The sequence below is a fragment of the Desmodus rotundus genome, chromosome 5 (assembly GCF_022682495.2).
Source record: "Desmodus rotundus isolate HL8 chromosome 5, HLdesRot8A.1, whole genome shotgun sequence".
Classification (NCBI taxonomy): domain Eukaryota; kingdom Metazoa; phylum Chordata; class Mammalia; order Chiroptera; family Phyllostomidae; genus Desmodus; species Desmodus rotundus.
The window spans coordinates 104,289,633-104,302,242 of NC_071391.1; the positions used below are offsets into that span (position 1 = coordinate 104,289,633).

General features: G+C 40.4%; 1 protein-coding gene across 3 annotated transcripts in view; it reads right to left on the reverse strand.

Moving 5' to 3' along the window:
- The window catches only part of ANAPC1 (anaphase promoting complex subunit 1), a 94,047-nt gene that overhangs the window by 65,201 nt on the left and 16,236 nt on the right, over window positions 1-12,610 (reverse strand). For all 3 annotated transcript variants that reach the window (XM_045184888.2, XM_024576693.3, XM_045184887.2), the window contains exons 11-16: window positions 12,170-12,265; window positions 9,731-9,821; window positions 9,575-9,640; window positions 3,318-3,452; window positions 954-1,094; window positions 344-404 (exon numbers count right to left, since the gene is read on the reverse strand). In XM_045184888.2, the coding sequence (XP_045040823.1) occupies window positions 344-404; window positions 954-1,094; window positions 3,318-3,452; window positions 9,575-9,640; window positions 9,731-9,821; window positions 12,170-12,265 (590 nt within the window). The remainder of the gene's footprint in view (window positions 1-343; window positions 405-953; window positions 1,095-3,317; window positions 3,453-9,574; window positions 9,641-9,730; window positions 9,822-12,169; window positions 12,266-12,610) is intronic.

The following is a 12,610-nucleotide window of genomic DNA, read 5'->3' on the forward strand; positions in this document are numbered from 1 at the left end:
ACAGCTACTTTAACTGCTTGGGCTTCCTTGCTTCCCAGAGTTTCTTGCAGGAGGTGTGTTCCTAGGCTGTCACATCCCTGCACAGCACCTTCCACATAAGGAAAGCCAGAGAAACAAACGAGCACAACCTCCAAGTGACACTGAGCCTCACAGTACCCAGGGAAGGGACAGCATATGTTCCTGCCTCTTTACAGCTTTTCTACAAGGGAAAAAATGCCATTTCCTGGCTTCAAAAACAGCAAAAATTGTAAAACCCCAACTACCAACATAAGTCAGCAATGACTCCAAATCTTACAAATCAAACTAAGAATACACGGAATTCAGCTTTGCTCCTCCAACGTACCTAATTCAGACGTGGCAATTTCGGGAAGAGTGATCCTAACCATGGAGCCATTACTCAATTCCTAGGAAAAGAACGGAAACAAGCAAATCAACAGAATCTGTGCTGCTAAGTTTCTGAATGTCTTAAAAATAGCTGAAGCTTTATAAGATTTTTTTTGCCTGTCAAAGCAAAATTCAATAAAATAAATGAAAATAAATAATATTTTTTCAAATAGGAGTAAATACTTCCTAGTTTCAGAAACTGTAAATGTGCAAATTTGTAAAACATTTACAAAAATTCTTGTTTCTAACAAAGTGTATAATTTTCATAAACACATTGAGTCATTATCACCAAAAAAGGGAAACTAACTTTTGAAGAAAAGACAAAAATCAATACAAAATTCAACTTATTGAACAGGCTATTTTCAAAAAATTTTTAATAATATAAAAACTTTTTTAAACTTAACCAGATATACTTTAAAGTAAAATAGTGAGAAGAAATAACACATTACAAAAAATCTTAAATGTCATGAGAAACGTCTGCTTTCATGTTTTGGACAAAATTCTGCATTCTGACAAATTTGAAATGACAGCCACATCTCTTAGAAAGCCACTTGTGTAAATGTACTCACTAGAGTCACTCTGTTACGGACAGGGTCTCTTATAGAATGAATGTAAGTTCCAAGCTGTTGGAAAGTACAATCTTCATTATAGAGAGAATCATGAAGTTTTGAAGAATCCCTTAGTTCTGGAACTGGAGACAACAGAACGACCTATAAAAAGTAAAAAATGCAACACGTATGAAGTATTTTTTGAGAAGTGAAAGAGAGAGAAACTTCATTCCTTTTGCATATAGTCTAACAACTGTACGTAATGCTCTACAATCATTCTGCTGAAGGTGCAATGATGGTGGTAATGGCCGGAGTGAGTATGCAAGTTAGGGAGGGCTACAGGAAGAGAAGGCAGCAGCATTCCTGGCAATCTCACAGGGCTATAGACGGGATGTGAGAAATGCAAGGCAGATATGACTAGAAGGTCCAAGACCCCAGAGAGAAGAAAGAGCAAAGAGAAAGCAAAGAACTGAGACAGCTTCTTAGTGATGCTTCCCCTACAGGCAAATGTCTATTATAAAAATCGAGGACAACATGTTTTTTTCCTCAACTGTAGATGTGCAAATAAAAATTTTTAATGACTTTAATTACTAATTACATGCAGATGCTCCCTATTTTAAATCTAGTCCTGAACACCAACCCTTATGGATTCCTATAATTCAATTTACAGGAAATTTCTAAGTGACTATCTTGTCAACAATAAGAGCCAATCCAACATAAGATATATTTATTATATTCCAGTTCCTACCCCAATAGCTACCCCAAAATGGAGCTCCACTCATCTTAGAGCCGAGTCTAACCGCATAGTCTCCCAGAGAAGTGGGGAAGCCGTCAGCCAACAAGTTAGGCTAGGCTATGACCTGACAACTACCATACAGACACTAACCATTCCTAGGTTTATTGAATTCCAAGAAAGCTGGGAACCATGTTATGTTATAAAAGAAATTCTTTCAAATCACACAAAAAAAGGTGTTTCTACAGCTCCCTTTCCAAGGGTCTTATAAGCGTCTAGCTTAAAAGGAAAGAGCTCAATACTGTATGTGTTTAAAAAATAATACTCAGGGCCCAACATTACCCAGCACAAGTGCCACCACCAACCTTCACTTTGAACTGCCCCTGAACACCTGCACTCAGATGTCTCTCAAATACAGACTGCTTTCTCCAGAATTCTTAACTTGATAAACATGGGGACTGACCCAGGTTGTTCAGAGAACTGAGCTTCGCTCCCTAGCACCTCACCCCAGCACAGCGCAAATCCCACCAGCTAACAAACACTGTTATTTCCACCTCTTCAGGCTTCTCATGTCATTCCCCTCCTTTCGAAAGTACTGCCGTAACTCAGGCTTTCTCTTTGCATCTCTCCAATTAACACAGACTCCATCACTTGGAAACCAACCGGTCTATTTTCAATCCCAAGATAAACTTATCTAAAAAATACAACACAACATTCATAACTCCACACTCAGACACCTGCAGTGCTCTGGTGATTACATTCAGAATGAAAACCACCTCTGCATCTCTCTTCTAAGAGCATACTTAAGAGTAAAAATCCACTCAACCACTTATTAGCTTAGCTATAGGGCTCCAGACAAGGAAGCTCTTTGTACATCTCTGTACCCATTTGTAAACAGGGATCAGTATCTTCCCAATAAAGCTGTTCTAAAAAATTAAGTAAGTTAATACATACAAAATACTCTGAACAGGGCTTAACACACAGGAAACACTCAAAAACACACTATCATGATGATTCCACCCCTGCCTGCCTGGCCCAACAGACTTCTTGTACCTTCGTAAGCACTCATTCATTCTGCCCCCAGACATGTTGTCTTGTGCACTAGATGCAGATGCGCACATGCGCACAAGGGTTCTGCACTCTCCTGCCCCCACACCCATGCTCCTGTGAATCCTCTTCGCCCCAAATGCCCCTTCCCACCAAAGACATCCCACTTATCATGGTCCAACCCAGTCCGACAGGTTTCTCCAAGATGTGGTTCTCCCACTTTGACCTATCAGGATATATCTGCCTATCAGTGAACTTCCCCTGGGACAATTTATTCATCATTCATGTCTTAATAATCTATCTTAAATATAATTTCTTATGCAGACACTACATCTGTTTCACTCAAGTAAATGTTGAGACCCCTATATAGAAAAGAACAGCTCAGTCTCATCTCTACAGCACCTTCCATGGTACCTTACACACCACACCAGAGGTCAGGGCATGTTTACTAAATCTTTGTGCTTCAAGACATTTATATTCTACAAGTACTAGCTAAAGTTCCAATTATGTCATTTTTAAAACAAAAAAAAAATCATGGAATGAACATTTGACCAAACTTCTTTAAAACACTAGTAATTTCTGACAACACCTAATTCCTTTCTCACCTCATCCAAGGATCCGAGTAGTTTACTCAGAGGCATAGGAGTGCTGACGCTGTCAAGTGGAGTGCTGGGCCGAGGCATCGGGTTGGACATGGTCAGGGAAGGAGCTGGCAGTCCAGGAATGAATACCTTTCCCACCTTTAAGCAATAAAAAGATGTGAAAAAAAAACTGGCTTTAAAGTATCTATTCTTAAATAAAATGTTATGGCATATAAGCATACATTTCTTTTGATATTTCAAATTTTATGCTCACCAAACATACTTAAAAAAAAGGAATTAAAATTTCTGTAATGTACCAAATTCCTCCATCTGACTTCTGGTCAAGATGGTGGCATAGGTAAAGTCGGCTCACCTACTTGCACATCAAAATTACAACTAAACTACTGAACGACCATTATTTAGAACCACAAAAAATCGAGCTGAATGGAAGTCTGACAACTATGGAATTAAAGAAGAAACCACACTGAGACTGGTAGGAGGGGTGAACTCACAGAACAGGCTGTTCCCACCACCACATGTGGGAGGTCAAAATCAGGAGGTATATCTCAGGATCCAGCAGTCCCATCTCTACAACAGGCCCCCAAGCCCAAGGTTCCAGTGCCACGAACATAAGTCCCCATAACCTCTGGATATAAAAACCAGTGGGGATTTGAGGCTATGGGACACAAAAACTGCTTGAGTCCCAGACAGTTCCTCTTAAAGGGCCTGCACACAGACTTATTCCAACTCACTCCCTCTGAGCTCCAGCACAGTGCAGCAGCTTGAAAGGCACCAGAGGTATACGGGGAGGAACTGAAGTGTCTGGCATCAGGGCAAGAGCTGGGAGGGGGGAGCTTTCCCACCCCCCCCAACAGAAGTGCTGGCAGAGGTCACTGTTCCTTTTCTGAGCCCGAACCCACAATGCAAGCAGGTACTATATCTGAGATTCCATCAACCTGGCTTGCACTGTTTGCCCCACCCTGGTGATTCCTTGAGGCTTCAACCCACCCAATTTCAGGACCATCCAAGCTGTTTTCAGTGGCTTTGCATACGAATGGCTTGTCTTATCTCATGCTTGAGATTTTCCTAAGTTCTCTCAAACAAGCAGCATCTGGCCTTAGCAAGCCCTGTACCTCTTGCTAAGTGGCCCCAGGCCTGGCACTAGCAGCAGCTGGCCTAGGTTCACAGCTTGACCTCACTTGGGCACCTCCAAGTCCAGCACAAGTAGCAGCCATATCACTTTGTAGCTTATGCTAGGTGGCCAGGAACAGAACAAAGGCAGTGGCTGACCTTGGCCTGCACCTCCTGGGAGGCCCTAAAGCCTGTCACCCAGTAGACAACTACAGACCATGTCGGAGCACCACTACCCAACACCTCCACAAGCGACACACTCAAGGGGCAGATTCGGCAGACACCAGAGCCCTGCTGAAGTAAGTCCCGCTCTGTGGAATGGGCTCCTGCACAGCTGATCCTCCACGGTGGTCAGCATTCACAGCCAGTCCTTGCAGCTGACTGGCCTGAGTAAATCCCTCCCACTGACCGGCCAACAGCAATCAAGGCTCAACTACAAGAGAAGGCTGTACATAGCCCACATGGTAGGCATACCTTGAGTACGCAGCTCAGGTGATAGGGGAGGCTGTGCCACTGGACCCAATAGGACACCTACTACAGTATGCCACACTACCAAGACAGGGAGTCATAGCAGCTCTACGTAATACATAGAAACAAACACAGGGAGGCTGCCACAATGAGGGCACAAAGAAACACGGCCCAAATTAAAGAACAGAACAAAACTCCAGAAAAGAACTAAGCAAAATAGAAACAATAATCTACTAAATGCAGAGTTCAAAATACTGATTATAAAGATACTCAATGAACCTAGAGGAAGAGCAGATGAACTCAGAGAGAACAATGGCATAAAAAAGGACAAAGAAACCACAAAAAAGTAGCAGTCAGAAATGAAGGATACTCTAAGTGAAATGAAGAACAATTTACAAGAAATCAACAGTAGAGTGGATAAAGCTGAGAAGCAAATCAGCAATTTGGAATATAAGGAAGCAAAAAACACCCAATCAGAACAGCAAAAAGAAAAAGGAATCCAGAAAAATGGATAGTGTGAGGAGCCTCTGGGGCAACTTCAAGTGTACAAATAATCGCAACATGGAGGTGCCAGAAGGAGAAGAGAGCAAGCAAGAAATTGAAAACCTATTTGAAAAAATAATAACAGAAAACTTCCCTAACTTAGTGAAGGAAGTAAGACATGCACATCCAGGAAGCAGAGTGTCTCAAACAAGATGAACTCAAAGAGACCCCCACCAAGACACACCATGATTAAAATGCATGGTTAAAAGGCAAATAGAGAATCTTAAAAGCAGCAAAAGAAAAGCAGTTAGTTACCTACAAGGGAGCTCCCATAAGACTGTCAGCTGATTTCTCAAAAGAAATTTTGCAGACTAGAAGGGGTTAGCAAGAAATATTCAAAATCAAGAAAAGCAAGGACCTACAACCAATATTACTCTACCCAGCAAAGCTATCATTTAGAATCAAAGGACAGATAAAGAGCTTCCCAGACGAGAGAAAGCTAAAGGAGTTCATCACCATCAAACCAGTATTACATGAAATGTTAAAGGGTCTTCTTTAAGAAGATCAAAAATATGAACAATGAAATGGCAATAAATACATATCAAGAATTAAATCTAAAAAGGCATACAACTGTAACTGAATAACAATACAAATTTAAAAAAAAGGAATTAAATCTAAAAACAAAAAAACAAAACAAATGAACAAACAGAACAGAAACACAATCATAGATACAGTGGACGTTTTGATGGTTGCCAGACAGGAGAGGGATCTGAGGCATGGGTAAAAAAGGCAAAGGGATTAAGAAGTACAAATCTGTAGCTGCAGAATAGTTATAGGGATGTAAAGTACAGTACAGGAAATACAGTAGCCAAAAAGTACGTATGCATGACCCAGGGGCATGGACAATGGTGTGGGGATTGCCTAAGGGAATAAGAGGATCCAGGTGGAGGGGGGCAAAAGGGGAAAAACTGGGACAACTATAATAGCATAAACAATACATATAATTTAAATTAAATTAAAAAAACAAATTCCTCCACTTAACTACAAATATCTTGGTATAATTTATCTTGGGCTGACCCCTCTTCATTACTGAGATTTGGTTGGGATTTTTTTTGGGGGGGGGTTGGTAGGAAAGCGGGTAACGTTAATATAGTCAAGACATTATACAAAATTCCATATACAATGTATTTTTTATTACCTCACTGGTGATAAAGACAGAAGGGGTACTAAGCTATCAGAGACTCTAAGTAGCAAATTTGTTAACTAAATCTCCTGGAAGAGAGTGAGAACACCAATTATTTGTCTAGGACTGAAAAAAATGAGGCTAAGTGATACTTAAGAAACTAATCCAACCCAATTCAAGCTGTGCTTTCTAGCTCACTCCCTGTCTTCCATCATGAACTCTCAAATACTTCTTCCTCAAAAAAAAATTTCCATCAAGTAAATTCTTCATTGACCTTAAAAGGATGAGTTGGCAATCCATGCTAACCATCCCTCATTTTAACCATCAATAGGGTTCTCAGGAAAACAACAAAATTCACATCCATACAAGCTGAAAATTCTTGGTAAAATTAAAAGGCAAAGATCAAAACTAAAAAGAAATTGTAAGAATGTACATATTTATGTCAATATACTTCCCAAAGACTTAATAAAATTACACAAGTTGCCCAAATAAAACCCATAGGATTAAAACGCAAAATGAGAATGAAAACTAATGCATACAGGGTGGGGCAAAAATAGTTTCAAGTATACAAAGCACAGTTTATTCTTGTATTATTGTTTATTAACTAATGTATTATCTCCCATACAAACATCTGTAAACGTACTTTTGTCCCACCCCGTATACATATAATTGGTTTTAAAAAGCTATGAGAGACCTCCATCTAATGAAAATATGGAGTAAGCACATTTCATACTACTCCTCCCACTAATTACTAAACCCTGCATGAAATTTAGAATGCAACAGAAGACTCTGAAAGGTAAGGAAGGAAAATTGACTGGCTAGGGACCTGCGAAGCAGGAATAACCTATGATGAAATCCCTAGGTTTCTACTTTTCTTAAACACCTCAAATAATCAGGCTTTGGGCTCTTAAGGAGCCTTCAACCCAGAAATGCTACAGGCACAGACCAAAAGGGGCCCCACAAAAACCTTACTCCTTCTAGCCAAAGTGTTGGAAAAAGAGTGAGCAAGCAGGACAGAAACATTTTCACCACACCTGCCCCATTCCAGGCAAGCATTATGAAAACACCACGGCACTCAGTGGGCTCCTTCCTCTTCAAAGAGCTGTGGTCTGAAGACTACATTTCACCTGCGAGATTAAGTTTCATCCTCCCTCAGCATGGAAACTGTGGGCCAGGCCTACCTTACCGGCCTGCTCTGTAGTAATTTAGATTGCATCTCCTGTCCTCAGTAAGCACTGCAGTTGCAGACTGTGGAGAGAGTCCTGCTTGCAGTGCCTTGAGGCAGCCCCTTCACCTCCCCACATGGTGCAGACACTGTGCAGGGGGCAAGAGCACTGGCTTTCATCCCTGCTCTGCAATAAGGCAATATACCTCTCCCCTTCCCTCCTGCACTATACTCCACACCCACCCTGCAGTAATCAGGCAGTAACTCCTCTCTGGCCCTACTAGGGAGTGAGAGGAGAAACGGGGGTGCAGAAGAATAGAGAAAAGGATTTTCTAAGAATGTGTGTGAAATCCTGGGCAGGCCTGAGTGACCCATGGGTGACACTGACCAACAAGGACATGGTAAAAGATCCAAGAACTGACACTGCTCTGCAACACCACTCATGTCTCAGAGTGGCCTCTGGGTAGGACAAAAGTTGAGGCACAATTTCATTATGGGAGCAAACAAACAAAAAAAAATAGGCCCAAGAAATCCTTCTCTCCCTGAGCAAAGAATCAGGAAACAGACAGCCTAACAAAAAAGAAAGCTTCTGGACAATAACCAACCTACTTCAGACAAACACCATGGAGAAGCCTGGGTCCCACCTCTCAGCAATGTCAGCAAAGCCAAGTGGGGTGCATAGACGTCTGTTCTCACCAGGCTGTTAAATGAGGCACCAATTCGGGGGTGGGTGAAGGTGGGGGCTTGCGGGAAAGCAAGAACGAATAGTACCGTGGATTAGCAGGAATGTAAAAAGTACTCCGAACTCTCATACACTGGTGGAGGCCAGGAGTGGGGAGAGATGTTGTAAACTGGGACAACCTACACTTTGGAAACAACTTGGCACCACTTGGCGAAGGTGAATATGCATGTACTATAAAGAGTAGGGGACATACATAAGGATGTTTTTTAAAGTGCAGTTTACTAGAAGAACAGCAGAAACAACGCAAACAACCTTGACGACGGGTGAAATAGTATAGGTTTTGGTATCATTATACAATAGGATACCATATAAGAGTAAATGAGGAAAAAACAGCTACACATCAACATAAATCTAAAAATGGCACGATGTTGAACAAAATAACTCAGAGAAGAGTATATGGTATAGTTTCCTTTATATAAAAATTCAAAATAAGGAAAATTAATTCACTCTTTACTGATACATACGTAATTGTAAGACCAGAAGTAATAAAAAACAGGACTGATTTACTGCAAAACTCAGAACAGTGTCCATCTGGGGGAGGTAGGGAGATGACGAAACAATCAGGAGAGAACCCCCGGGGACTGTACCCGTACAGGCAGCAGCCTACTTAACCTGGGTCAAGCCTATGCGAAAGTTCACGTCATTATTCTTCAAACTGTGTATATGACTTCAAATTTGTAAAATTTATATCATTCATCTGTAAATTTCCTAACTGACAAAAGATCCAGCGTACATATTACACATCTAGTATAATGAAACTTTACAAAAACTTTCAGACTTAACAAAGCTACACATATATCGATTTCAAAACTTTATACATTCTTTATAAAATTTCACCTTAACTTTTTTCTAAAAACAATCTGCCTATATGCATTAAGGTTCCCCATCTGTGCCAGACTCCCAGTGCCAATCCATCTAAGGGCAAAGAGTCCTAAACCTCCAATTTAGGACCAACCTAAATCAGAGGTTTCATTTTGAACTCTTAGAAAAATCTTCTACCAAATCCTACAGACAGGAGGTAACGAATATTAAATATCAAACTAAAGTAACATTACAAAATCATATTGAAGCAGTCCTACAAAAAAACCAAAAGGCTACTCATTGCTTACCCGAACCACTCCTGTGTAAAGCACCAGGTTCCCACTGCTCTCCAGGACCAGCATGGTGTCTATCTTCTACAAAAGGACACAAACTTTATTTTCCAATCTATGCAAATTACAAAGCATAATGATTTTCAATTCCTTAAGCAAAGTGCCTGCATTTACCTCTACTGGTGCTGCATCCTTTGCCTGTATGTTGGTGATGGAGCCAAAGATGAGCTGAGTCTTATCATTACTCTCTTGAAATTTTACACAACTAAATATTAAAGTAAAAAAAAACACATAGTGACACATGTGACAACCTGTACCGATCTGCAGGGAAAACGCTGAATGGAAAAAGCCCACCCCAGAAGGTTATATACTGTATGAATCTGTTATGTAACGACTTTAAATGACAAAACTGTGAAGATGGAGAGTAGATCAGTGGCTGTCACGGATTAGAGACTGGGTGGGTGGGTGTGGTGTATGTCACTTTAAAGAAGCACAAGGGAGATCTTTAAGATAATAAAGAAGTTCTGTACCCTGATTGTGGTGTGTGAACAAATCTACACACATGAGAAAACTTCCTAGAAACACTGCCCCCCACCCCCACACACACGTCCATGCAAAACTGATGAAAACTGAGTAAGGTCTGTGATTTATACTGATGTCAACTTCCTAGCTTTGCTCACCTCTGGGACAAAAAGAGTGCAGGGTACACAGGACCACTCTACTATTTTGCAATTCCCTGTGATTTATAAATAGTTCAAAGTAAAATGATAAGTAAATGGTCAAAAACACAAATATACCTTTCATCTAAAAAGATAAATAAATGATTAATAAACACATAAGATGCTCAACATCATAAATCACTAGGGAAATGCAAATTAAAAACACTTCTCACCCTGGCCAGGTGGCTCAGTAGTTTGGAGCATCATCCAATACATAAAAAGGTCGCCAGTTTGAGCACATTCCCAGGCAGGGCACATACTACTAGGCTGCGGGTTCAAACCCCATTAGGGGTACGACTTACTGATGTTCCTCTCTCACATGGATGTCTGTCATCCATCTCTCCCCCTTCCTCTCTCTCTCAAAATCAATAAACATATCCTACGGAATAAAAGATTGGGTTGGTCAAAAAGTTCATTTAGTTTTTGCCGTACGATGGCCCTAGTAGCGCTTAGTTGCGTTTGACTTCATTAAAAACAATCTGGTTAGATTGTATTTTGACAGCTGTCATACCAGCATGCATTAAAAAAAGTACCAAAATTTCTGGGGTGGGGTGGAGGGATGGGGAGAAAAGGCATACAACTCTAATTGAATAACAATAAAAATTAAAAAAAAAAAAGTACCAAAATTGGCTGAGCTTTTGTGTAGCCATTTTAATATTAAAGATGGAAGAAAACATGTGATATTTTCAGTATATTATGCTTTATTACTTCAAGAAAGGTAAAAACACAACTGAAATGCAAAAGAAGATTTGTGCAGCGTATGGAGAAGGTGCTGTGACTGATCGAATGTGTAAAAAGTGGGTTGTGAAGTTTCTTGGTACTATTGACATTTTGGCCAAATTAACTCTTTGCTGTGGGGCTGTCTTATGCATTGGAAGATGTTTAGCAGCACCCCTGGCCTCTACCCACTAGAAGCCAATAGCAGGAGATAGTCAACATACTCAAAATATCCAAATCAATAAAGTTATTGGTAAAAATGAAAAATTTTCCATAAAATTTTATTTTATAGAAAAATCTAAATGAACTTTTTGGCCAACCCAATAAAATAAATTAAATTAAATTAAAAAATAAAATAAAATATAAATATAAAATAAAATAAAAACACTTCTCACCCACCAGAATGGCTATAATCACAGAGACTGACAACACCCAACCTTGCCAAGGATAAAGAACTATAAACCTCAAATGTGGCTGGTGGCAATGTAAACTGGTGCAGCCTATTTGGAAAGAGTCTGGCAATTCCTTAAAAAGTTAAAAATCAATTTACCATTGACCCAACAATCCCACTCCTTGGAACCTACCCAAGGAAAAATAAATCACGTAAGTCTACACAAAGACTTTAACTCCAGTGTTCATGGCACCATGACTAACAATGGCCAAACATGAAAACAGACCCAGTGTCCGTCACCTCAGGAGAGACAAAGCGTGTGTGGTGCATCTATACAACGGACTGCTGCACAGAAGAGGGATGAAACACTCAACACGTGTTATGATATGGTCGGCTCCCACAGACATCATGCTAAGTGAAAGGAGCTGGCCACAAAAAACTGCATTTTGTATGATTCTATGAAATGTCCAGGAAAGGTAGACCCACAAAGACCAAAGGCTTATAGAGCGGCTGCCGAGGTTAGGAGTGTGAAGGAGGCTGACTGCAAATCAAGCACAAGGGGTCTTTCGAGATGAGAGAAGCTTTTAAAACTGGATTGTGGTGATGGCTGCACAACTCTGTAAATTTACTAAAAGTCATTTAATTGTACACTTAAACATGTTAACTTTATGGTATGTAAATCATTTCAATAATGCTACTAAGGAAGGGAGGAAGGAGGGAAGAGAGAGAGAGAGACAGAGAGGCCCTACAGTTATTCACACAGAATCAACAGGAATATGCACGTACCGTAACTGGAGCTGGGACTCTACTAAAAAGCACAAGAACTTCTGCCCACACAAGTCAGATGTAATGAACACTTTTGAGGCCTGTGAATTTTTCTCTCTGCAACAGATACATTAATGAAGTAACTGTCAGCACTGGTTCAAACACATACCATGGTAACTATTAAAAGTCTTCGAAAATATTCTGCAAGAAACCTAAAAACTATATGGGACAACCAATAATCGTGAAGACCCAAAAACACTTCTAGGCTTTGAACTTCGCGATCAGAGATTTCTTTCAGCTCTTTGATTGAGTCTACTCCACAGCTTTTGGGGGGAAAATCACAGTAAGTTTAATCAACATCAAAGAAATTTTTACTTCCATATCATGCAAGTCACCTACTACTAAAGTAAATGCAGACCTGAATCCCTATCCGTCCCGTGGCTGAAGGGGTCAGACGCTTCA